The 27,810-nt window shown below is 34.8% G+C and overlaps 1 protein-coding gene across 4 annotated transcripts in view; it reads left to right on the top strand.

Moving 5' to 3' along the window:
• The first annotated feature begins 1,758 nt into the window (after positions 1–1,758).
• Positions 1,759–27,810, top strand: part of Mi-2 (chromodomain-helicase-DNA-binding protein Mi-2 homolog) — a 692,327-nt gene continuing 666,275 nt past the window's right edge. For 3 of the 4 annotated variants that reach the window (XM_090390662.1, XM_090390660.1, XM_090390659.1), the window contains exon 1: positions 1,759–1,880. In XM_090390662.1, the coding sequence (XP_090246788.1) occupies positions 1,796–1,880 (85 nt within the window). In that variant the 5' untranslated portion in view covers positions 1,759–1,795. Of the gene's footprint in view, positions 1,881–2,395; positions 2,516–27,810 lie in introns of those variants that run through there. The other variant, XM_090390661.1, reaches the window with a different exon arrangement.

The raw sequence follows: 27,810 nt of genomic DNA, 5'->3' as shown, positions 1-27,810 counted from the left end.
TGCAGGTGGAAGAGAAAAAAATAACCTCGTTAATTACGCTACAGCGTATGTGAATCATAACGTGTGTCTTCCAGTAACTATTTAATGACAAACTAATAAAACTTACCATTGGCACAGTGACATAACCGAGATGAATAACTCCTTAGACCACTGTAAGGGTATATGTCGCTCCTAGGCCAACCCTATTTGTCCGTCCTTAAATTCAAGAAACCATGTAAAATTAAAAACAAAAAAGACCGCCGTCTAAACTTATCCCCACTGGGCACTGCCCTAATCCCTGACAACGACCCTGTTCCTCCTACCCGTGTAACTACAATTTCTCCCTTGAAATCCTTGATTAGGTCTTCCTGAGCTCTCCGACCCTCCTTTCATTGTGTATATCAAGGTATGTTGGTGCCACCACTGCAGTGGCGCCTTCCAACTTCTGATCGTAGACAAGGTTTAACATAGTATTAATTTATTAAATAATTGGCCAGTACAATAAAATATTTTGTTTACATTTTATTCGTTCAAATTCTGGTGTCAATTGCCCGTTCTGTGTATATTCAAGAGCGCGCGCGCGCGCGCACATACACACAATGTACATACTTTTTATATGTACGTGAGTCGTGTAATGGCATATGTACATTGCGTGTTATGTGTGTGTGCGCGCGCGCTTAAATATGCATAATATATAAGCATAATATACTCAACTCACGTAAAAGTTATTTTTCACTGTGATGTCATTTTAACTTAGCATTATAGATATAGATATCAGTTAGCAATAACTAAGTATTCTGAAGTCCATTTTTGTAGCGCCCGCACGCACACACACACACACACACACACATATGGAAATATGTAGATAACCCTGACAAATAGAGAGAGATTTTATGCTATGTATCTTTAGAGATTTTGTTTTATGTATCTTTCATGTATTTTGCCTGACAGTATAATCTGTATATTCCAATAAGGCAGTTATAATACAGATACATATAATTTGTGCTTTAAAGTGATATTCATGAAATAAAATACATACTTAAACATGTTTTCGTTATTCATTATACAGAGCACAATATGTCAATAAGTCTTGACAGGTTGTGCTCTGTCTTTTTTTTTTTTTGTGTGTGTGCGTGTTGTTTATGAATATATAAATACATCTAATATTTTTTTCTTTACAATTTATAAATATTATATCAGTTAAAAGCTATTTTTTTGCAAATTGTGATATTTATCGACAATGAATTGCTTTATTGTTCAACGTCGTGATGTATCAATTGAAGCATTTTTACTTGATACGATACGCAAAACGGCTTTAAAGGAGCAATGACACTGTTATACTCTTAAGACAAGCGCACCGAACGTCTGTTACCTAATCACGAAATCCATTGCTTTTGTGTCTGTGTTACCGTTCTGACTGTGTTGTCTCGAAGGACAGAACATCAACGTTAAGTAGCGATATGTTTCTTATATAGGTATGTTTTTCCACTATATCGATTTTTTGATTTTTTTTTTCTGAGTGTGCTATCGCTCAGACTTTAATTTTTTTTTTTAATCTTTCACTTATTTTGATAATAGCGATGTGAGTAATACGCGTAATCAGTGAGTGTTTTGCAACTGTGTAACCTGTTTTTTTATTACTTTTTTTAAAAAAAATTCAGATGAATTAATCTTCGATATAACTTAAATATTTTGGGATGAGGTTTCGATCTTATTGCGCATGAGCAAATTGCCGTCACTTCACTATGTGGTAGGGTGATCAGTGCTACCGTAGTGACATTGTAAAGACGTGCTGTTTTTTAGGAATAACAGGATAATGCCAGCACCTTCAAACAGAGAGGAAGAGATGTCTGAAGATCATGACATTACAATGGAAGATGCTGAGGATGATTCTTTGGCAGGTAAGGTTCTCGATTCAGATTTTTAGGTGGCGAGTATAAAAACATTTAGATTAGACGACTTAGCTCTTATACCTGTTCGCAGTGTCTAAGGTTGAATTGAGATGATTGGAACGCTATACTTAGTTCATCCTTCGTACATCATCTAGCGGAATATTAGAACATCAGGATCTTAGCAACATACATGTAGGTTGTTCTCTGTTATCCTTGAACCTTGGTCTAAATGTGATAGTCGCTGGTTTATTTTGTGGGGCGTTATAAACACGTTTTTCGCGGGAATTTTGCTTTAGATCTGTAGATCAACTTGGTTACCCGGTGCCGGAAACCACATGGGTTTTGTTTTGGTTGTAGTTGAATAATTGTAGTCACTAAATGCTTAGGAAGAACCTAAAACTCAAGAAGAAATGCGATGGATATCTTAATAAATTATATTTTCTACGTAAATTGTAAAGAGAACAGGGAGGGATATATATTAGGATAAGTATTAGTCATTAGCATATTAATATGGCGTAGCAGGTCTCGGTGAGATCGAGGCAGCGGGAGAGTCCATTGTGTTCTTTCTTGTAGCCCGAAGGGGGTGAATATTAAAAATTCGTGGTTTTAAGTGTAACGTAAATTGCTAATGTTGGTTCTTAAAGGTAGTAAACTGTTTCTTATAAGTATTAGTACCAATAATATTCATTTTGATCTTAATTTCTATGCATGAGTTTTAAAAAATGCTATTTTTATAGACTTATTTTTTGAAAAATGTTATAAAAACTTAAAATTTTTTTTCATCAGTCGAAATTCGCGAGATGTGTAAAATATCAGCGTAGAACAATTTTTGTATTTTTTTTTTTTTTTTAAATTTAGGCTTCAGTAAGAGGACCAAATGTACTCTGTGAATCATATATGCACGCGAAAAACGTTTGTGTTAATCTTCATTTATTTCGTTAATCTTTATTAAGTTTTATTTATATAAAAATATTCCCACGCACCATCCCAAGTATATCTTCCTCCCCCACCTATAAGGAAATCGCATAACTTGAAGAATAGAATTTACTCATCCTCTTTAAGATAACATAATGACGCTTATTATTATTTTATAGGAAAGCAAAAAAATGCAAATTTCCTATAAACACGATCAAATTATCACTTTGCAACTTTTAATTTAGTCTATGTTATATGCAGCATATTTATTCTGCTTGCTGTCATGTTATTAACAAAAATATATGTAAACGATTATTAATATCATTCCTGTAGTCACTTCACATTGGACTTAATGCAGCAAAATAGTATTCATTTACAGAAAAAAAAAAGTGCAGAAATCAAACATAGTACCATTACACTTTCAACTGAAATTATTGTGTGCATGTTAAAAAAATTCAGATCCTTTTTTGTCACTCTATATACTTAAAGAAATTAGCTAACATCTTACACTCTTTCTCTTTTATCCAAATCATCCACCAGATATGTTAAATATTACTTTTTTATATTAATTACAATTACTGAAATCTTCAGCACTGTGTATAAAGAGAATTGGCAGAGGGATGCATTTCCACAAAAACCCTGATATTTAAAGATTGTGATATGAAATTTTGCACAACATTCATTTTTTGAATGAATGTTGTGCAAAATTTTTAAATATCTCACTCATTTGCTCATAGTTTCATATGTTTTTCTTTTCATAAGCAATAACATTCAAAAGTTTTATTTATTTATTTAATTTTTGCAGACTCTAGAATAATTAAACATTTCTGTGGTCTAAAATGTAGCTTTATGTTATTTTAAGCATTATTTGTAGACTAGAATTTAGACTGCTATCACATCAGCCTTGTATTATTGCTATTATGCCAATTATTTAGATTCACAGGTACATAATGCAATCTGATTATCATAATTATTGTGATGAGCAAGTAATTTTAGTTTAATATTGCATAAATATCAAGCACTGCTTAAGTAGATGATTGCGCTTCCCTTCACTATATTTTGCGTTATTGACTAACAATTCTTAATGAAGTATGTCATTTCATGTATAATTTGGGATGTTTATTTTATTTCATTTCATCTGGTCTTCTGTGTAGCCAATCTGCCATGCAGTAACTGGCTTGATTAAAATCTGTGATGGAGGAATTTTGTATAGACATTTTTTAGACAGACCCAAGCTATGCAAGTTGTAGAACATGTGCATTTGTGATATAAAAACATGCTACTAACATCCTCTATCTCACTAAAAATAACAGGTCACAAGATCACCCACAAATAAATGGTTGCCCCCATGGTTATATTTTGAACTGTGAATGATGGTTCTGAAAGTCCACTACCTTTCACAAAAAGAAGTCCATTTTAAATTGTTAAAGCCTTTATGAATGATTTTTTTTTGTTAATTATTAACTCCCAAAGTGGCATGTTCTGGTAGATAGGCTTATGTGTTGGTTACTACTCATAACTATTATTAGCTTGGGCTAACATATTTCTCAGAATGTTTATTTGCTTCATTAAAGAGCATATGTTTTTAATTTGTTATGTAAACTTAATAAATAAGTAAATTTCAATTGTATGATCATCATCACTGGTATCTTTAAAGCCCATGACTGGCCTAACATCCTTGGTTTTCCTAACTATAGTTTATTAGGATAAGTTAGTCATGCTTATTGAATATATTTTCTATAAACTGTGTGTATCCTCATGGCCGGTTTGTCTATTTATGGGATGAAAAGCCAAAGTTTCCATGATGAAACTCTTTTACCTCCATATGAGACAGACTAACTCACCTTCAATCGAAAATCCCTTGTAAAAATTCTTAGACATCATAGGTGGGATTTGAACCAAGGTCTTTCCAGCCAAAAGGCATAATCAATTTTGATTAAGCTGCAGAGGCTTTGAGTCACATCAGCAGCTTTAGTTGGTAGTTAGAGTATTCCATGAATTCTCATATATTTTGTTTTGCATTTTTTTTTTTTATTTTAAATTTTTAAATTTTTTTTCCCCCCTCATCAGATATTTGTTGGCTAACAGTTTTCTAAGAAATTATGCAAATACTAGTGGCTACTAGTATATGCATACTTTCTTAGGAAACATTCCAAAAATTCTAGAAATAAAACTTAAGTGTGGTAAGAACATTGAACATTAATTTAAGAGTAAGGACAGTAACTACATAATCATCCACATAAATAAACTACATAAATAATCCTGTGTTGTTGTCACCATAACGAATAAGCTGAAGGATTTAAAAAAAAAAAAAAAAAAAAGAAACAGTGGAAGGGGATTTGGAGTCAACAGAGTAACATGCAAAGTTTTCAATAGTGCAAAATATTATGTGGAGCTGTTAGGAACAGCTTCAGTGGATTTAAATGAAAAGTGTCAATACATATGGAGGTTCTGTCCAAAGCACGAAAGCAAATAAGTGAGAAAGAGAAATGTAATCTAAAAAGTAATTAATGAATAATGAAGACACAGATGTCTTTCAAGACCAAAAGAAAATGTTAAATTTGGAAAGATTCAGTGAAGAAAGTATTCAGAAGTTAAAATAACAGCAAATAATATTTTTCTTGCAACATTTGTAAAATGACAGAATTCCTTATAATTTTCATAGACAAAGGACGAGTGATTATTTTTACTTATGGAAGTTACAGCTGTTGGTAACAATAACATGTAATGAAAAGAAGAAAAATATGAAACAAATGCTCATTAAACAACGAGCATCTGCTTCATGTATACATATTTATTTTGGTTGAATATATAAACCCTGTATATATTCCTTGTATGTAATATATAATCCTTTTAAGAATGTCAGTATCATGGCAAGTGGTCAGAGATTACTTGAGGATAGCAGTATCAGACTGCATACCCAAGGTCAGGAGGATAAACTCAGTTGGAATTAAGTGAATGATTAAGGATATAAAGCAAGAGCTGCAAAAAAAAAAAAAAAGAAGAAGAAAGCATTGTGGAGGAAATATAAAGAAAAAAGTGATCAGCATACTCATGAGCAGTACAAAGTACAAGCAAGAGGGGTGATTAGTATAGTAAGGAGGGCCAAATCAGACTGTGAGAGAGAGAATTAGCCAAACAGGCCAAAGTAAGCCCAGAAGAGTTTTTTTGATATGTAGCAAGTAAGAGGGAATATGACTATGGTAGAATGACTTTAAACAATGCTAATGCAGGAAGGTGACTGAACCAAAAGAAATAGTTGAGTTGCTGAGTGATCATTTTGTGTATCATCCATGTGGTGATTTTACAGTTGCTGATATTACAGATGTTACAGAGATGCATATCAACATTAATAGGTAAACAGGAGGTCTTCAGTATATTAAAAAAATATGAATGTGAACACAGCAAGAGAGTAAGACAGTATATTGCATAAAGGTGGCTGCGAGATAGAGGTACCAAACTACAGACCAATTAATATATCGGGAGTGTGGTTGTTAAAGCATTGGAAAAGTTGGTGAAAGGTAAAATACAGCAGTGGGTGGATAAGGATGCGATACTCTATGGGGGGGGGGCATGGCTTTGTAAAGAGTATGTCCTGTCTTAGTAACTTATTCACATTTTTTAATAAAGTGACAGCAGAATTGGATAAAGGTAATGACTACACCATAATATGGCTCAACTTTGCCAAGGCCTTTGACAGAACTCCACATGGAAAACGATTACATAAACTGGATAGAATGGGAATGGATATGAGGCTAGTAGTATGGATAAGGGGATGGCTGATGGATGGACAGACACCAGAGAGAGAGAGAGAGTATATGGTGGAGTGGAGTCTAGGAGAATGATGGTCACTAGTGGAATACCTCAGGGTTTGGTAGCAGTGCCACTACTCTTTAATTTGTATATCAATGACTTAGGGAAAGATTTAAGAGTGGATATTTAGTTGTTTCCTGATGATGCAAAACAGGGAGAGCAATAGTTGATAAAGGTGATGTAGATATCATGCAGGATGATTTAAATAAATTGGCATTGTCGGCAAAGGATAATGATTGGCAATTTAATGTTGCAAAATGTAAGGTTATGCACTTCGGGTTGAAAAGATTGCATATGGTGACTGAACCATATGCGACCTTTGCAAATATCATATTGATTTGCAGGAAATTGATGAGGCTAGAGACTTGGTGGAGAAAGAGTTATATAGTTCACAGGGCATATTGCAAAAGTTGGTAAAATAGCTCAGCGAATTACTTGGATGGTGAAAAACATGCTAACAAGTAAAGATATGGAAGTTATTATCCCTCTTTAATAAGGCTATGATTTGGTCACATCTTGACTACTGTGCACTGATTTGGTCACCTGGGGACACCAGGAGGTGGTAGAAAATATTCGGAGATGAGCGACCAAGATGGTGACAGATCTGTGGAATACTCTTAGGTTAGGTTGAAGGTTTGTGGGTTACAAAGTTTAGTTGCTAGCAGAAAAGAGGGGGACATGATAAAAGCTTTTAAGATATTTAAAGGGATGTTATACAGTTGATGCAAGTGAAAATTTTCAATTTATGACAAATAGTCAGAGAACTAGGGACCATTCATGGAAGTTATGCAAGAGTGTGAGGACCAGATTTTTTGTGTGGAGAGTGGTGAGTAAGTGGAATGAATCGCCAGAATTGGTTGCAAGTTCCCTGACATTGGATGGATTAAAGGAGAAGTATGATGATTGATTTGGGTATCCGGTCTTCATAGAGATGTTGTTAATAATAATATTGTATACAGACAGATCTTATATATTGTGTATAGGCAGATCCACAGTCCTAGACATTTGAAATGAATTTTGATATTGACTCCAACATATTTCAGAAATTTTATATTTTTGCTGCTATGATGCATATGTGTTGGTAGATGTGTATTTCAGGCTGATCCACTAGGTCATAGATGTCAAACCTATGGCACTTCTGAGAATTTTGCTGGCACGTCAATGATTTACAGGTGCTATCCTTTTATACACTTATAAATTATTCAACCTTTTTTTAAATTGTTATAATACGTACAACTTAAATTTTGTTTTACACTAAGGAAACTAACCAACAAACACAAAGCATACTGTAGGAACAAGGCCCAGCAGCTGAAAACTACAGCTGATGTAAGAAATCCTCTAGCCATTGTCTGAGGGACATAATAACATGACTCAGCTGATAGAAAAGAACTCTGTTTAGTTGCCAAAACTTTTCATTATTTAAAAGCTTATTAACTCAAGTTTATTATCTTTAATATTTTTAGCATATGGAAAGTCACCAGCTGTAACTTTGTCAAGACATATGATATTAAGAGTAACATGGTGGTTGTATCTGTCATATCTGCTGGGCTGTGAACAAATACAATTTTTCTTTTCCTCAGTCGACTCATTGCAGATCAGGTTTCTTAACCACTGGGCCCTGGCATCAATTATACCGGGCCGCAAGAGGTTCTTCTGAAATTTGTCATTTTTCATCAGTAAATATTTTATAGTGGAAATATTCTGAGGAGAATATAATATCCAGAACACCTAAATAACATCTATGTAGGAACTGTCAGTGACTAAGCAACGTATTTTTAAACATGGAAGTATTCATGAATGATCGGGAATTTTCTGACATCGAAATCTTTCAACATTCGGAAGTTCATTGGCTCTCCTGCAGTGAAGTTCACGAGAGGTTATATGAACTCCGAAAGGAAGCAGAGCTATTTCTAATTAATAAGAAAAGTGACCTGTTCCATTATTTCCAAGATAAGAAATGGTTAGCCAGGCTTGTATATCTCAGCGATATATATTCTTACATAAACGAGTTGAATTAAAACTTCAAGGTCCAGATACAACAAAATTTAATGCTTGGAACAAGATTGAATCATTCAAAAATAAACTCAAACTCTGGTTTAATATGATTGCAGAAAGAAATAATGAAATGTTTCAGTCGTACTCAGATTATATTATGGAATCAGATGATTTCTATGCACACAATTCAGTATCAGATGTTGTTGCAATCCACTTGAAGATGTTGTTGTCGTTTGAAAAGTTTTATCCCGAACATGAGGATCCTCGGAGGCAAAATATGTGAACCCCTTTGTTGAACACAAAGAGACAGTACTTTCCCATGAAGAAACCCTTCTACTTATTGAATTATCATTGGACAAAGGACTGGAAAGTACTTTTAATTCTATGAGTAATTCAAAATTCTGGATAAAATTAAAAAGTGAATATCCAAATTTATATGAAATAGCAATGAGATTTCTTTGTTTTTCCACCACATATATTTGTGAAATTTTGCATTTATATTTGCATTTTCTGTCATGACTGTGCTTATAACGAAACAGACAAACCGTTTGAAACTTTTTGACTGTCTCCATTTGGCTGTCACTTCAATTCATCCCAGAATTAATAAGCTAACAGACAGAAAACAGCAACAAAATTCTCACTTCCATCACTAAAACTTTTAAAAACTCAGTTGTAGTAAAAGAAACTAAGTTTAACTTTTTTTCAATAAATTTTAATTGCTGTGTTAAAGCGATGTGTTTTTAAATTCAAAATATTAATTATTGTTGGAACAAGTGTTTAAAATTGAGAGATTCATACATTTTTATTTAATAAATGATATACTTTGCATATATAAATATTGGGCGTGTGTATGTGATGAAACCGTATTTATTCGAATATAATTCTCACTTTTTTTTTCCCTATAATTAAAGCTAAAAATTTGTAGCGCGAGATATATGCGGAGATTTTCAGAAACCCAAACAGTGAAATCTTCCTTTCCATTATTCCGAGCAAAAATTAACATTAATTTACAAGACTTGAGATACATAAAGAACAATCCTTCACGAATGACTAATGAGAAGTGAAAGCATACTGCGAAACAGAGAGGTAGGCCAGTATAGATAGAGCAGCTATGAAGGCTTGCATATGATTGGTGCTGTATTACCAAAAGATCGCGCGACTCAAAGATAAAAGCAAGCCGATAATTTTTGAATTGAAATGCTAATTCTCTTCAACCGAATTCCATAGCATCTGCAACTGTCATAACAACACTCGCTATATATATATTTCTTAGTTTTAACACATTCACGACGGGTGTCGTTTATTGTTCCGACGGAACTTCTCATTGCCTGCGGGTTCAACTCGCACAAAGTTTCAACCCTTGGTTGATTTTTATTGCTGCTTGTTTGCCTTTGAGCTGGCAGATGAACTCATACAAGCATTATATGGCATGTTTCAATTCGTGGTAGAATTTTATATGAAGTTAGCCTTTGTGATCTGACATAATGACATCAAGAATTTTAAATACAAACAAACACTTATTTCATATAATTGAAAAATTGGACAATAGCTTTTAGTTAGATACTGTGTTTCCAGTGCAACATATGGTTTTGCTGGAGTTTATACAGCATAGTTTCAATGAGAGGGGAATGTGATTCATTAGTTAGTGCCGTTTTTATTCCAGCTGTCTCTAATTGCACTGTTTGTTGAGAAATATATTACACAGACTGCATAAGCATCTGTACCTTATTCAGGGACACAATAAAACTACTTGTTTTTCTTGCATCTGCAGTATAATGGCTGTTGGGAAGGGGAAGGTTGTTACCGTGGGGAGCAAGTTACTATCGCCTCAACGTGAACATGTTTAAATATTTTTCTTGTGCGAGGTATATGCAAAACTTTTTATTGTCTTTTTTCGTAAAGTAAAATCAGGGGTGCGAGTTATACGCAAGGGCAAGTTATATTCGACTAAATACAGTAAGCGTTTCGCCGACAAGTTGACATCCTTCTGCTGCTTCCCCTGCTCAGCTGATGTCTATGGTGAGTTAAAATGCATACATTTTTTTCTCATTGCTGTTTTTTTTTCTTTCAAACCAATATCATTGAAATCAATTTAATTATACAATAATCAATTTTACACTGAATAATATTAGAAATTTATATATAAATAAATATTATAAATAAAATAAAATATTATAAAATTATAAATAATTAAATTATTTATATATATATATATTATAAATTAATTAATTTTCTATTAATTTTTCCTCTATTAAAAACTGCCCGGCACATCAGCAACTCGATTTGTAAACTTTTGGCACGCGCACATAAAAAGGTTCGCCACCACTTCACTAGGTTATATTTTACAGTATAAACATATATTTTCTGATATTATATTAGTTGTATGTATTATACTGCTAACTTCCTACAGATGTTGGATAGATTTACAATAGTTTCTGTTTAAGATTAATTTTAGAAGATATTTAATTTATGCTATGTAGTGTGCTAAGGCGTAATGTAATTAAATTGCTTTTCAGTTGAAGGCAAGTTAGTCAACTTCTTATGGGTCTCTCTTGGAAACAACTTTTTCTCTCCTCTCTCTTGCAAATCAAGCTAGACATGTGCAATTAGCGAAAAACATTTGTTTTTCCACAAAAATTCCTGTTGGAATCATTGGAGATTGTAATAATTCTAGATGGATTGTAAAACTTAGTCTTCCATATATTGTTTCATATTCTTCCATTGAAATTCTAATATTCTTGATCTAGGTTGGGCATCATAAAATCCATGTCAGCTTATAGTTCATTCATAAGTCTAGAAATTCTGTCTGACTTCACATGAATCTATTGCTTGTTGTAGCCTTATATTTAAGTGACACCATTTGTTGCACTTAAGACCAAGCCCTTGTATTTCATTATTATTATACAAACACCTCCTGGAGTCGACTCATCAAGAGTGGCAATAGTAAGATGCATTCTAACAAAGATAATGTTCATCATACCTTGTCTTAAATTGGTTCGTTGTTTGTGCACTCGCTATGTCATTCAGCAAAACATTCCACTCACCAACCACTTTTCATGTAAGAAAAAAAAAAGCTATGCAGCACACCTTTATACAACTTCCAAGAATAACCTCCTGTCTCTGTTCTCTTCCCTCTTTCCACCCTTTAAAATATCCTGGATATCTATCTGATAAGTACCATTTAGCAATTTATGTCTCAATCATATTGCCCCTCCTCTGCTTATTTACGGTAGTCTGCAATTTACATTTGCCTAACCTGTCTTAATAGTTAATATTCCACAATCCTGATAATGCTTTTGGTATCTTCCTCTGAACTTTTTCTAGAGCTAGCTTCTCACCTAGAAACTCAGGTGACCAAATCAGTGCGTCCAGATATGGTCTGATCAAGTCTTGTAGCCGAATGATCACATCCTTATCTCTGATTGTCAGTGTAATTTTTAGTATAGTGGCATTTCTTTTTGAACTTCAATGCTCTCTCTGCCAATATCCCAAGATTCTTTGCTTCCTCCACCTCCTGTAATGCAACACTTCCACTATGCTACACAGCATTATATTTTTGAGATCTAAAGTGCAAAACCTTATATTTACGGTGTTAAATTAGCATCTGTTTTTAACTTATGGATCTGAGAGCTGGGCCAGAAGTAAAACACTTGATCAAAGACTAGAGACTGCATATCTGAGAGTCCTGAGAAAGATTAGGGCATGAACAGATGGCATCATTGGCAATATCATATTAAAAACGAGGATATTAGGAAAGAACTTGATGTTGTCAGCATCCAGGAATGCATTAGTAGAGCTAATCTGAGGTGATATGGTCACTTAAACAGAATGGGACAGGAAAGATTAGCGAAACAAGTTTTCTCTGCCAGGATGGCAGGAAAACGACCCAGAGGAATACCAAGATATAGGTGGATTGATATGGTAAAAAGTGCCTTAGACGATAGAAATATAAGATCTGATAATGTTGGAGTCTTGACAAGTAACAGACTGATTTTGAGGAAAATTGTAAATAGGAAGTTAGTAATGATGTAAATTTTTCATGTAGTACTATCATATCCTGTACACCCCCCTGGAGGGTACATGGCAGGAATTTGATGATGATGAATTGACATCTGTACCAAAACTTAGATCTATTTCTCTATACAGCCTGTGCATTGACTCATTTGTTATCATAGTTATCATTTGTTATAATATTCTTGTGTGCCCATATAGCCACTTTATTCAAATCACTCTGAAGCACCAGTCCATCTGCATACTTTTAACTTTTCCTGATAACTTTTCCCAAATTAGCATCATCTTCAAACAGCTGAATATCTGCTTGCACATCACTTGTAATATCATTAACAAACAAATTAAACAGCAGTGGTCCTAGAACAGAACCCTGTGCAGCTCCATAATTTTCCTCCTTAGAGACATGGCTCCTCTATACACCACTGTTTTGATATCGAATTTTTTATACATCTAACAGATAAGCTTAGATGTCGATGGTTATTCATGAGTCTTGACAGTGAGTGAAACTATATAATTGCAAAAGAGAAAAGATCTAAAGTCCTATTTTTGGCACCCTCTGAAGAAAAAAAAAAAAAACCCAGCTATCCAGGAGGTTTTCTTAGGATAACCGTCTCCCAAATTTATGGGCAAACAGGAAGATCAGTGAACATCCGCCTGGAAGAACATGAAAGATACATTCGCTATTGTTACTATGGCAAGTCGGCACTGGCAGACCACGCTTTGGACACTCCTCCACACAGGATTAGATGGAGGAAAACGAATGTTTTATTTAGGAGTCGCTATAGATCTGAAAGATTATTTTTTGAGTCAGCAATGGCTTTGAAGAATTCTCCCAACCTTAACAAATATGGTTGCATTAATTTGCTAAAAATTTGGGAGACGGTGATTCTAAGAAAAAGTCCTGGATAGATGCTTTTTTTTTCTTTAGAGGGCGCCAAAAATAGGACTTTAGATCTTTTCTCTTTTGCAATTATATAGTTTCACTCACTCACTGTCGCATATACAAGTGTGTTGTGCTCTGATGATGCTGAGTTGAAAATCAGCGAAGTATAAGCGTTAATAAAACATTTTTGTGATAAAAGTGTGTGTGTGTGTAGTGTTGTTAATACTGTGAAAAATAAGTCATGAATTTTTTATCCAATCAACCATTATCCAATCCCATTTGCCATAACTACCACCAGTTTATATGTGGTAGCCTGTCAAATGCCTTTGCAAAATCCAGAAGTATTGCTGTATATGAATTGCACCTATTTTATGCATTAGGATGTAATATTTTGTTTTCTTGCTTTTGAGAATCATGTATTTAGTTGTACCTACATTTATTTTTAAGCTAATTCACCAATGAAAAATTATACAAACCATGATAACATAGTTTGTATGTTGTCAGTTTTCTCTGATTTTTAATGTTCTCAGATTTGGTCCCCAGGATTTGAAGGGGATAAATTAACTGTGGAAAGGGTACAGAGATGGATGACAAAGATGGTGTCAGGACTGTAACATGTTAGTTATGAGGATCGGCTGAGGGAATGTGGACTGCAGAGTTTGGTGGATAGAAGGGAGGAGAGCTGATATGATTGAGACTTTTAAACTGTTGAGAGATGGTTACAGGGTTAACAGTGGGAAGGAGGAATGACAAGAGGCCATCCCTGGAAGTTACAAAAGGAAACTGTTTGCAAGAGGGTGAGGAGTGGTTTGTTTGCATGGAGGGTGGTTGAACCATGGAATGCAATGCCTGATGGAGTGGTGAGAGCAAGAATGGTCAATGAGTTTAAGGAGTGGTATGATAGACTTTGTGTTTCTTAGGAAGGACCGCCCACGATGAGTCTTTTGACTCCATGGAGGCCTGAATAATAATAATTATATATATATATATTCTATTGTAAATTTGGTTCCATAGGTATTAAATGTATGATGGATTTGCTAGCTTCACTGAGTTGATGACTTGCTTCACCCAGCTGGGCAACTTCCTCTTCTCCATCCACCTCAAAAAGTTCATACTCCAAAACATACGTCTCCTTCAGCAGATTCAGAGACCATGCTCATTGACATTCATATCATTATCATATTTGATAATGATAACTGCAATGCTATCTATCACTGGCTTTCCTCCCTTACGTCACTTCTACAAATTTTATAATTTCATCAATTCATTGTGATTTTGGTGGGTGTTGTGTCATTTTTTCTCCATTGAAATCCATCCCAGAACTTCTTTTGTCCATTGTTGACCTTGTCATTAAGTATTACGTCCAGTCCATTTCAGATGTTTCGCGCTTTATATAATGTCAGATATTTTGATGTGATTTTTTATTCAAGTATTCCTTTTATGATCCAGTCTTGTGATACCAAGCAAATTTTTTTCTATACTAAATTGTATTATTCATAGATTTGTGCTTGTGGTACTATTGAAGGTTCTTATAAAGAAGAAGGCAGAGGATTTTTTTGAATCATTATAGAAGGTATCTGACATGAAGAAAATAGAAAAGCTAATCTTGCTGGATATCTAAACAGAAGGGTAGGAAATGAATCCCACCAGGCATATAGAAATGTGCTTGGAAAATTTAAAGAAAAGGGACAAAGCTAATAATATTGGAAGTACCTGTGTGATTTCTGTTCAGAATATGGCCATGTCATAACCAATACCATGTCCAGCATAAAAATGTGCAAAAATTCACATGGAGAGAAGATACAAAAAGTAAGAAAAGCCTCATTGAATTTAAGACAAGCCTTTATAAATTCAAGAAGCTATACAAGCTCTTGGATGCTCTTACAAACACCCATGCCAATGGTGGGACTTGAACCCATGACCTGTTGGTTGGAGAGTGGGTGTGCTATCAACTCAGCTGACCAGGTCAATTCTCATGATATAAGAATATACAGAGGATTTGAAATTGAGAATGAACATCACATAGTTTTGAGTAGGATAAAAATGAATATCATATTGAAAACAACAATTGGTAAGAAAGTTGAGAAGCTCTTGCAAGCAAACTGTCGACTCAACTATATAAACATTATTGAAGAAAAACTTAAACAGTTTGTAAACAAGTGTCACACCTTGGAGTCTCATTAAAGTCTCTGAAGAAAACATGGATTGATTCACCTAGGGAAGCATGTGGTAAAGTTGTCTGCAAGGATAGAAATATAACACCTACATGACACAATAAGGTAAAGAAGCAGTCCTGGAAAAGAAGGAAGCATGCTGAAAGTTCCTGGCAAATAAGTCAGCAGATGTTAAAATATAATACAGAAAAAAATGTAAGAGAGCTCAGTTGTGTGTAAAAAGTGGCTAAACAAAACTCATGGGAATGCTTCAGTAAGAATATAAATATCAGGAAATTGTCAAAATGGTCTGGAAAAAGAAACTTAGTAGTGTAAAAGGAATCAAAGACAATGATGATGACATGAAAACTGAAGATAAAGATATTCTATATGTCTGGAGTATATTATTTTGAATGACTGTTAAATGAAATGGCAGAACAGTAGAATCAGAAAATATTCAAATAGAATGCAAACAAAGTTCTCCAAAGGAATAAGCAGGGGAGTTTTTTTGAATCATTAGAGTAGGCAGATGACAGTAAGAAAATGGAAAAGCTAATCCTTGTTGGAGTACACATTAATACTTGAAGTAGGGAAAAAAAAAAGCTGTCAAGAGCCTGAAATAGAACGTCAGTTAGAGTAAATTATATTTGACCAGAAGAGGTCAAATATGAAGGTATATAAGTTTTGCATTGACTACACTATGTAATTCAGAGGGCTTGATCTGATCAAATTCCAGATTATTGGAGTAGAACTGTCATAGTTCCTATATATTATAAGAGGAATAAAGCTGAATGTGGTAATTACTCAGGAATTTCCATACTGTGTGTTCTTGGTAATATGCAGGCATATTTGAGAAGTAGCTAAGAAAAATTGGGAAAGAGAAACTTGGAGGAGGACAAGCTCTGGTTCAGGCAAAATAAAGATTGTCAAGATCATTCACTCAATAAATAGTTGAGTGAATACTGGGGAAAGCATATGCATATGACAAGTTGTGTCGAAAATTTTTTTTCAAAATGCTACAGTTATGAGGTAAATGAAAGAGCTTGATACATAGTTTATATTTATTGTAAGTCAGTAGTTAGAATTGAACAAAATACAGGAAGATGGTTTGATGTCAAATGAGATGTAAAATGAGAGTGCACAGGGTCCAATCTTATTCATCATCTATATGGATTGCATAATGAAAGAAAGTGGCATAAAAACCTCGTATTAGTTGGTGATGTACTCCTTATTTCTCCAAATAACTCCAAATTCCTGACATGTTCCCTCAAGGGGTGTACAGGATATGATAGTACTACATGAAAAACTTATATCATTACTAACTTCCTATCAACAATTTTCCTCCAAATCAATCTGTTATCTGTCAAGACTCCAGCATTATCAGATCTTATCTTTCTGTCTTTTAAGGCACTTTTTACTGTATCAGTCCATCTATATATCTTGGTCTTCCTCTGGGTCTTTTTCCTGCCAACCTGTAGAGAATACTTGTTTTGTTAATCTTTCTTTACCCATTCTGTTTAAGTGAAAATACATCTGAGATTAGCTCTGCTAATGCATTCCTAGATGCTAACAATGTCAGATTCTTTCAAATATCCTTGTTTTTAATATGATATTGCCACTGAAGCCATCTGTTCATGCCCTTAATCTTTTTCAGGCCTCTCATATCTGTGATGTCTAGGATTTGGTCAGCTGGTTTATTTCTAACCCAGCTCTCAGATTAGTTAAAATTGGTTTGAACAGTCTTGTATACAGCTAATTTAGTGTTTTGACTAATTTCTCTCTTATTCCATATAAATTTATTCAGTTGACTTCCTACCATACCAGCTTTGTTGATTCTGTTGTCTATTTCCCTATTTAATTTACTATCCTTCACTAAAAATTATGCCTAAGTAGTTAAAATGTTTTACTTGTTCTATAGGTTCTTCATTCACAATGCAGTTGATATTTTCAATGCTTCTGCCTACTTTCACTGTCTTTGTTGTGTTATACAACAGTTATTCAATTTAGTCAGGGAATCTTGCAGACTTGTACCAGATTTATTCAAAAGTGTAACATTATCTGCATAAAGTAAAGATCTGAGATTACCATCTCAAATTTTGATATCAGGTTTAATATCACTTTTCTTATAATGTGATCCATATAGATAATGAATCATAGAGGGGATAATGTACATCCTTGTATGACACCAGATATAAAATCAAACCATCTTGTATTTCCTTCAATTCTAACTGCTGACATACAGCTCAAATAAAGACGAAGTATTGTTTGATATAATGCCCCATTGACACCATACAACTGTAGCATTTTGAATAGCATTTCTCTTGGCACTTTGTCATATGCCTTTTCCAAATCTACAAAACTTAAATACAGATCTTTGTTATATTCCCATGATTTATCATAAAGTGAAAATCTGATCCTGACAGTCTCTATTTGTCCTGAATCCAGCTTGTTCTTCACCAGGGTTCCCTTGCACAATCCTTCTCAACCATTTTTCAGGTATACTTCCATGAATCTTACCAGGAACACTCAGTATGAAATACCTCTGTAATTCTCACATTCAGTTTCGTTTCTCTTTTTATATATGGGTACTATGAGAGCTCTACTCCAATCATCTCGAATTCGTCCCTCTTTCCAGACCTTCTGAACCATGCAGTGCAGCCACTGCAAGACACCTCCATACTTGAGTATTTCTGGTCAAATATCATGAACTCCAGTTGCTTTTCTTTTCATATTTCAGGCTTTTGATGCCTTTTTCTACTGACTCTACTATACTCTTTTTCTACTCATATTTCCATATGCCAGTTGCCAAAAGGTGTCACAAAAGTGTCACTTGGCTATGTTACCAAATATATAATTGATAGCATAGCCAAGTGGAAAAACCTCCATCAACTTATCTCTAATTCAGAGAATTTAAATAATAAGGTGTGACACCTTTTGGGAATTGGAAATATTACTTCCAGTAATATTTCCAGTTCCCAAATATTATATGGAAATATTACTTCTCCATTACTTCCACCTTAGTGTCACCACCTCTGGGTCTGGCTCCCACTGATGAGACCTCAATAAAGGTCGAAGCCGATCTGGGTAGTTACCTCTCCCTTAATGCATAGCATTATACATCTCCTTGTGGAGATGTGCTTTGAATTATGGGATACTAAGGCAAGTGATGAGAAGTTATACCACCCTTGCCGCGAGTTACCACAGTCCTGAAAATATTTCAGGCGTGAACTTTGTTTGCTTACACTTGGATAAAGGATTAAACCAAATATATAATTGTGTCTTATGTGGATAGTACCAATCTTGAACTCTGGTGATGTTGAGTTGGGATGTATTTCAGGATTTGTTCCAGTAGTGTACTTTTCGCTGTTCACTCCTATTTCCTGGTGAAAAGAACAATGGCCTTGTTTAACCGGGTGACTCCCCAGCCAGCATGAAATTCTAGAAAATTTATAGAATCTCTAAACTAAATAGAAGAATAACAGCTGTAACAAATTTGGCATGAAAATTAGCAATAAAAAGACCAAAACAATGAAAATATGAAAGAACACAAACTTTAGCAGCATTCTTAATGGAGAACCTGTAAAACAAGTAAAATATTTTGGCTATTTAGGGATAATTTTTAAAGCAGATATCAAATTAAATCTTAACATAGACAACAGAATAGCATAGCTGCCATGGTGGGATGCCAGTTGAATAAATTTATATGGAATAAGAGAGAAATTGCTAAAACATTATACTGGCAGTATATAAAACAGTTTTAAGTTACAGATCTAGGCGTTGAGCTAGAATCAAAGGACTTGATTGAAGATCAGAGACTACTGATATGAATGTTCTGAGAAAATTTGGCCATGAACAGTCATTGGTAGAATCATATTTAAAATTAAGATTATTAGCATTCAGGAATGTATCAGCATAACTATTCTGAGGCTTAAACAGAATGGTAGAGGAAAGGTTAGGTATAGATGTTTGAAGTTAAGATAGCAGGGAAAAGACCCAGAGGATGATTATGATCTAGATGAATTGATTCAGTTAGAAGTGTCCTAGAAGACCGAAATACTAGATATGACTCTATTGGAGTACTGACAGGTAATAGACTCATTTCAAAAAAATTGTTGTTAGGAGATTTGTAATAATTAACTTCGTCATGTGGTATTTACTATCTTAATATCTTGTATGCTCCTTGAGGATATTTTATCAGGAAACTAATGATGTTTCACAGCCATACATCAGTATACAGAGAGTGCACCAGCAAAAACCTTTTGTTTTCCGGCATAGTAGTAATTGTCTGTTTAATATTGACTATAATTTGACTTCTTCCATGCTATTTTGATCCATTGATATCTGTTTTCCTAAGTATATGTAATGATCCTTAGCTATTCAGTTTCATCGTTATGGATTTTTATTATTTCTAATTGTACATAACTATTAAACATAACTTTTGTCTTCAGGTTTAAGTAAGCCATTTTGCTGTCAATTTGGAGTTCACCAATATGAGTCTGTAATGCATGTGGACCTGAAATAATGATAACTGTTATTTGAAAAGCTTAAATGTCTTAAATATCTTTCATTTATCTTTGATCCATTTTCTTCTCAATCAAGAAGTGTGAATATTTCTAGCCGTCTGTGGATAGTGTGAGCTGTTGTGTCATCTTGTCTTCTGCCATAATTTCCACAGTGGAGATGTTTCCATTGAAATGAATTGTGTTGCATTCGTGTATTTTGTTTTGATGGCCCTTAAGTATGCCTCCTCCACTTGTTGGTTTCATGGTGCATTAAGTATTGTACAAATTTTTATCTCAAATTTCTTCTCAATAATAAATGATGAACAGCTCCCAAAATGTTGGCGCAAATCCAAGGTTAATAATAGCCTTACCAAAACTGAATCAGTCAACTGATGACCCTAATAACTACTGCCCTATAGCATTACTCTGCACTCCTTACAAACTTTTTAAAAGGATTATCTTCTCTAGGATTTCTCCAAAAATAGATGCCATTTTACCCCGTGAACAGGCTGAGTTTAGACATGGAAGAAGCTGCTACAACCAGGTGCTAACTCTCACAGCTCACATAGAAGCTGGATACCAAAAATTGGTGTAAAAACAGGTACTGTACCTTCATACACTTAACATTAGGTTATGACACCATATGGAAGAATAGGTTTACTTTAGAAAGCATCCAAAATAATTAACTGCCGAAAAATTCTAAATTATTAGAACAAATGCTCTCCAACAGGAAAATAAAGTTTCATCTGAATTCACACAAAAAAAGCAGAACATTTATTCTGCAGGATGGATTTCTACAAGGATCTACAAAGCTTTATTCAACCTGTACACAAGCAGTATCCCTCCAACAGTTAAAAGTTTATCTATGCTGATGACATAGCTATTGCCATTCAAGATAGTCCCTTCCAAGGCATTGAGTAAACATCTGAGCTCACTACAAAATTACTTTGAAAGCTGGGGAATATCTCCTAATTGCAGAAAACTGCTGTTTCTGCTTCCCCCCCCCCAATAACCATGAGGCTCATAGAAAACTAAAAACAAATGTCTGCAAGAGGACTCCGATTGATGAAATAACCCTTGTTATCATGCTCGACTGTAGTCTAACTCGTATGCATAAACATTTGGAAAAAAACGAAGTTAAAGCTATCTGCCAGGAACAACATCATAAACAACAGGCACAACTTAGGGGTTATAATGTCTTGACTCAGACCAGCATCCCTGACTCTGGTCTTCCCTGTTGCAGAGTGTTGTTCACCAGTTTCAAACTGAGGTCACCACATGAGTCTCGTGGACAGAGCTTGTCATAGCAGTGAGAACCATCTGTGGTACCTGAAGAGCTACTTCTCTATTATGATTGCCTGTTCTTTCCCAAATCAATCTTTCGTGCTTCAGAGAGAATCAAAGAAATTTAAAAAATCAGAAATAACATATACCTTCCTATACATCAAGATACCTCTGCTCGCAATCTTGCCTCCAAATCTCCCATATGGCTAGTGGAAGTATCAGATGATAGTCCCAGGACTGGTGGAGAAGACACTCGAATGAATTACAAACTACAAACAAGTATCTGATTACAGATCCAACTATCAATCTTTCAGGATTCAATTCTAATCTATAACACCTATGGAGTCAGCTATTTAGGACTGAGCAAGGCTACTGTGTTTCTACATATTTGCATCTGTGGGGACTTTCTCAGTTACTCTTTTGTGTGTGTGGTGCTGTGCAGACTATGCATCATATTATTGATGACTGTCTCACACATTCCTTCCCTGGATGCCAACTCTCAATCTGTATATGGTTTTGCTCATTAATTTCTTGTATTTTCTCCCATACACTAAATAAATAAATTAATTACACCATTCAGAAATCTGTTATGACTTGAATATGATCTCTTGTGCTAAAGCTACTTCAAAAGCTTTCATATTCTTTTGGTTGCACAAAACTTATGATCAAGATTTTGTAAATCACTGATAGTAGACTGATGGATTGATAATTCTTCTAGTTGAACTATATTATTATTATTATTATTATTCAGGCCTCCATGGAGTCAAAAGACTCATCGAGGGGAGGTCCCCCCCACTAAGAAACACAAAGTCTATCATACCACTCCTTAAACTCATTGACCGTTCTCGCTCCCACCACTCCATCAGGCAATGCATTCCACGGTTCAACCAGCCTCCACACAAAGAAACCACTCCTTACCCTCTTGCTCACAGTTTCCTTTCGTAATTCGCCTGCAGTTTTTACATTTTGCAAGGTTTTAGTGCCCCACATAACTTCTGATAGAATTTGTGGTTCTTCAGTTATTTCATAGTTGTAATATTGTAATACTGATAAAATTCTTCAATTCTTTTTGCTATAGCATATATTCTCTGATCATGTTCACATCTTGCAGTTTGACTGCAACCATTGTTGTTCATCGATTCTTGTTTAGCTATTTTGAGGCTGCAGCTGACTTCAGTTTGTTGTACGAATGTTCTTATTTCTTCCTTGATACATTGAGTCCATTGAAGAGTTTCTAGATATGACCGTGGATCTGTAGAACTGCTTTGGCAATCTGTTGAACTTTGATGGAGTAGAGCTTTTTCTCTAGAGTTATCATCAATTTTCTGTAGACAGCAGCATTTGCTGGACAAGAATAGATATGGGCATGTGTTAGTTCAATGCCTGGACATAGCTCCTACTACCGTCTGGCTATATTTTTATGTCTTTAAAATGTTCCCTCCTTAGTCTGGTGATGATTGTGGTTATTTCTCTATTTTCATTAATTTCACTGATTTCATTCTTCTTCTTGATAGTTTGTTTTACCAATCTTATTTTGGCGACAGAGTTAGCATCAGTTAGTGATAGTGGGTGTAATTTTTGAGGTAAGTATCTTGCTTCTTTGGCTAGTCTGTTTTCTCTTTCATTACCTTCAATATTTACATGGACTAGTATCCATTTCAGTGTACAGTTGTTATTTTTCAAATTTAAAGTTGTCAGACTAAGGACAGAATATAGTAGTTCATGAATTTCCTGTGTGAGTTTTGTTTTTCCATTTTTTAATGCCTCAAGTGCAGATTTTGAGTCGCTGTAGATAGTTATTCTTTCTGTAATGTTTATTACTGGATTTGAGAAGATAGAACTTGAGAGCTCTTTTGTATGGCATTTAATTCACAAGTGAAGTTTGAAGCTATTTTGCCAACTGTAGTTTTGATTTGCTTTTCCTTGCCTCTGGGTACAATTAGAAAATCCCCTGAACTTCCTTGGTTGAGTGCTTCATCAGATGATCCATCAGTGTAGGCAATGACATGATTTAGATTATTTAAGTGATGTATAGTGTCAAGCTCTTTTCTTTTATTTTCTTGCTGTGAATCCTTTTCTAGGAGATTTAAGTTTATCTTTGTGATAGGAGGAGATTTAAGTTTATCATTGTGTTTTTTTGGTAGAATAGTGGAAAAGAATGGCTCTTTGCTTATTTCAATGGACAGGTGCTCTAAGTCGATCTGTTTTCTAATTTCATGATCATATTGTAAAATAGATGATCTCTTTATCTAGATTTTCTTGACCAGGCATCGAAAGTCCTGAGTGAGATGCAATCTTGTTGTTGGTTCATGATTCTGTTAGTGAATTTAACTGTGGAGAATTTTCTTCTGTCTTCTAGTATGTGAAGCCCACACTCTTGTTGAGTTTTTAAATTATTTGTGGATGAGACTGCACCTATAATAATTTTTGCTGCTCTTGATTGTGCTCTGTCAAGTTTTTCTTTTGAGCTAGTAGAAGCTGGAGCCCAGATTGAAGAGTCATATTCCATATTGGGTCATATGAGTGCCGTATATGTAGTATACGTTTGATACCCTGTAGTATACCTTGATACGCTCTCTGATTGTTTTGGACAATTCATTGTATCCAAGTTTTATTCGGTAAGTTGTCAGCTTGTTTCATTTTTTAATTAGCTTTGTTTCTTCAGAAATTTTTCTGGTTTCTGTTCTGTGGTACCAGCTATTTTGAGTGAGCATTGCACAAGGTTTTGAGTTATGTCATTACTTTACAATGGATCAGGCAGTCTATATTAAGATTTTTAAATCTGTTGTTTTTGTTGGAATATTTATTTTTTATATTAAGTTTGTGTATATCTTTGTTTTGCTTTGATCTTTGAAACATTTTCTTCTTTCTTTTTTGCAATTTATTAGAACCTTACTATGTACCGTATGATGGTCACTTTCAGTGTTTAAGGTGTTTATAACAGAACATCCTGAAAGGTGTTTTTCCTGTTGCTGAGAATAAAGTCAGTTTCACTAGCTCTTCCAAATGGACTTTTCCATATCCACTTCCTATGTGTTCTTTCAAGAAAAAAAAAAAAAAAAATTCATGATTGAAGGTTTTCTTTTTCTGCAAACTCTATTAGTTTAGCTCCTTCTATCATCTCTTGTGCCATATCCAAAATTTCCCATTGAGCTCTCGTCTGATTCTTGTTTGCTAGTTCTGGCATTTCCCAGAACAATTTTGAAATGTTTTCTTTTATTATAAGTTTTGATACACCGTGATAGAAGTCCACAAAAGTAGTTCTCCAGGAGTTTAGTCTCCAGCAATATATAGTCTCAGAAAAAAAAAAGTTTAGATATTAATTATTAATGACATACTATAACTTTAGCATAAATGTTAGTTTGGTTTGGTTGTGATTGAATGTAGCATGTTTGCATTTGGAAGTTATTAGGTTTGAAGTTTTTCAATAGATTACTTAGTGTGTTCTTTCAATTATGATGACTGCCGTACCTTCAATTACTGATTCATTATCGCCCAGCCATTAAAGATCACATTTTAAAGTATAATACAGGATTTTGTAGCATGTTTTGCCTGTGGCATGTACACCTCCCGTCATTTAAAAACGTGGCAGGTAAGGTATTGGGAGAGTGCATATTTGCATTAAATGTAGACAGTGGGAGGAGTTGGGTGATATCGATATAAGTATCTTTGGTTTCAGTGTGATGGTACTAAGGAAACGTGTTTGTTGGGAGAGCTACGAGTAGCATAATTGAGGGTGGGGAGGCAAGCATCAGGAGGTGGACTAGATACTCGGTAGTGTGACTGGATATGAAAGATCTGACAGATGGTGACAATATGTCATTGAATCTTGAGTGAAAATAGGATGTTGGGAGAGAGAGATAGAAATTAGAAGACCAGAAAGGCTGAATAATGCAAGATGAACAAGAAATGCGAGAAAAAGTTATGGGAATGAGAGAAGAAGAGAGAGAGAGAATGGGCATATCAGGGAATGAGAGAAAGTCGAAGAGCAGAGTAAGGGAAAAAGAAATAGTTGAATCTCCATACCTCACTCCCTGTTTAACTTGCAACATTCTCTCTCTCTCTCTTTGCTCTCCCAATTATTATCTGTCTGGAGGAACGATAGTCTGTGTATATGGCAATAAAGTGAGCTGAGAATGTAGATAATGTGCTAGTGATGATTGGTACAAATGATGTGAGAGGTAATGTGAGTAGAATGGTTAGAAATTTGAGGTTATTGTTGTTAGGAACTGTGCAGTGGAAAAATGCAAGAGGAAAGAATGGCATCATGGCAAGGCTATGTTGAAAGAGAGGTCTGGAATATGTGAATGCCTTGGGTGCATTTGTAGATATAAGAGAGCTGTAAGCATTTAAACAATCTCTCTCTAGCATCTGGAAAGATTGTTGTTCTTGGGGGAAAGTGAGAGTGTTAGGATAAGGAATCTAGAGATGCCAGGGAATATATAATCTCCCATCTCACTTGTGAGATGGGAGATTATATATTCCCTTTATATTCTGTGGTATGCTGCAGAGTCAAGTGGAGTCCAGAGGGAATAACAATAGGTACAGAAATAAATGGTAGCATGCATGGATGTTTCTTTATACAAATGCAGGAGTATCAGGATTGAAGGAAGTAAATTGGTTGCATTGATAGCCTCAACCTGAGATTATAATAATCCTAAGATTATTATTGGAATCATTTGAAATGTAGTTGATCGAAGATGATGTTCTTACAGGAATAGAAGTACAAAGTTATAGCATATTTTGGCAGGATAGCAAGGGCGAATAGGTTGGTGGAGTGTTACTTATGATAAGGGATGAGAAATTGGAAGGAAATGGCACTGATAGTGAGTGCAAAGTGAGTGATTGTTATGAAAATTTGACTATAGCAGTATAAATTGGGCAGAAGCAGCAGCATACAGTAGTAAGGAATGGAATTTCTGGAATTCTTGACGAACAGATGTCTCAGGTAACATGTAGAAGAGGGAACATAAGGATCGAGAGTTATAGATTTGGTCCTTGCTTCAGTGGAGTCATTATAACTGAGATGTCATTCTTGCCTCATTGGTGAGGAGGCAAGAATGACATCTCAGTGACAATGTTGTGTTTTGACTTGGAGGCTGAATAGACATGTAGAAGTTTTAGGAGGAAGGAATTTATATGCAATCGTAAGGCAATTGACTGTAATAAGCTTAGAAATCAGCTTAGGTCAGTTCCATAGATGGAAGAATTGCAAGGGAGAGATGTTCAGCAGTGAACTAGGACTACTGAAAAAAATATTTATCAACAGCAAGGCAAATAGCATTCTCCAGCTGAAAAATATAAAACAATTTGGTATGAAGTGAATGACTAATGAAATCAAATGTCAATTGCAGATGAAAAAGGGTGTGGAAAAAGTATAAAGATAGAGGTGGAAAGCAGTTTGTATGAGGAATATAAGACAGGCCAGGAAAGTTGTTGTAAGGAAAGCAAAAATTGAATATGAGGAGAGAGAGAGAGATTAGTTTTACAGTCCAAGGAATCCCAAAGGATTCTTTCATTATTGGACAGTAGGAGTAGAAATAATTGGACGAATGATCCTGTTACAGGTAAAGTGACCAGTGCAGATGATTCAGAAGAACTATTTAGTGTTCACTTTATTGGGGCATTTCATACTGGATATGAAGGTTTTATTCCTGGAGGAATGAAAAGGATTGAAGGCTTTGAAGTACATGAGGAGAATTGGTTTCAAGTATTCTGGAGGTCAGTAAGGCAGTCAGACTGGATGGGATTTCACCATATGTTGTGCATTGAAAGCCTAGCTACTGGGAAAGTGGAAGGAAGGTAAGATATTGCCATTGTACATGGGTGGTGGTGGTAGAATGCATGCAAACTATAGTTTGTATGCATTGTATTTCTTCTGTGATTGTTGTTAAAAATTTTGGAGAAATTAGTAAGGGATCATATACAATATTGGGCAGATGAGGGTATCTGAAAGTCAGCATGGATTTGTTAAAAGACATTCTTGTTTCAGTAATTTGCTTGTCTTTAATAATAAAGTGACAAGAGTATTTGATGAAGGAAAGCATATACTGACATTTTTTTTGGATTTTTCAAAGGCATTTGATATGATGACACATGATAAATTGATATTTAAGTTGCAACACATGGGGTTAGATATCAGATTAGTGAAGTGGATTGAATATTGGCTGTGTTTTCCCCCTTCCCCCCCACAACCCTCTGTATAAGAGGGGAGAAACTGTATCAAGGAAGAGGAAGGTCATATGTAGGGTTCCACAGGAATCAGTACTAGAACCTTTTCTTTTTAACCTTTATGTCAGTTGTCAGTATATTGTCACTGGGTTGCAAGGATATATTCAGTTATTTGCAAATGGAAGAGTTATTAGTAATAGTGTTGATGTTTT

Source organism: Typopeltis vanoorti, chromosome 3, assembly GCF_054136105.1.
Source record: "Typopeltis vanoorti isolate ZY-2024b chromosome 3, IOZ_Tvanoo_1.0, whole genome shotgun sequence".
Classification (NCBI taxonomy): domain Eukaryota; kingdom Metazoa; phylum Arthropoda; class Arachnida; order Uropygi; family Thelyphonidae; genus Typopeltis; species Typopeltis vanoorti.
The sequence above is the reverse complement of the archived record's forward strand: the minus strand, read 5'-3'. Positions and strand labels throughout refer to the sequence as shown.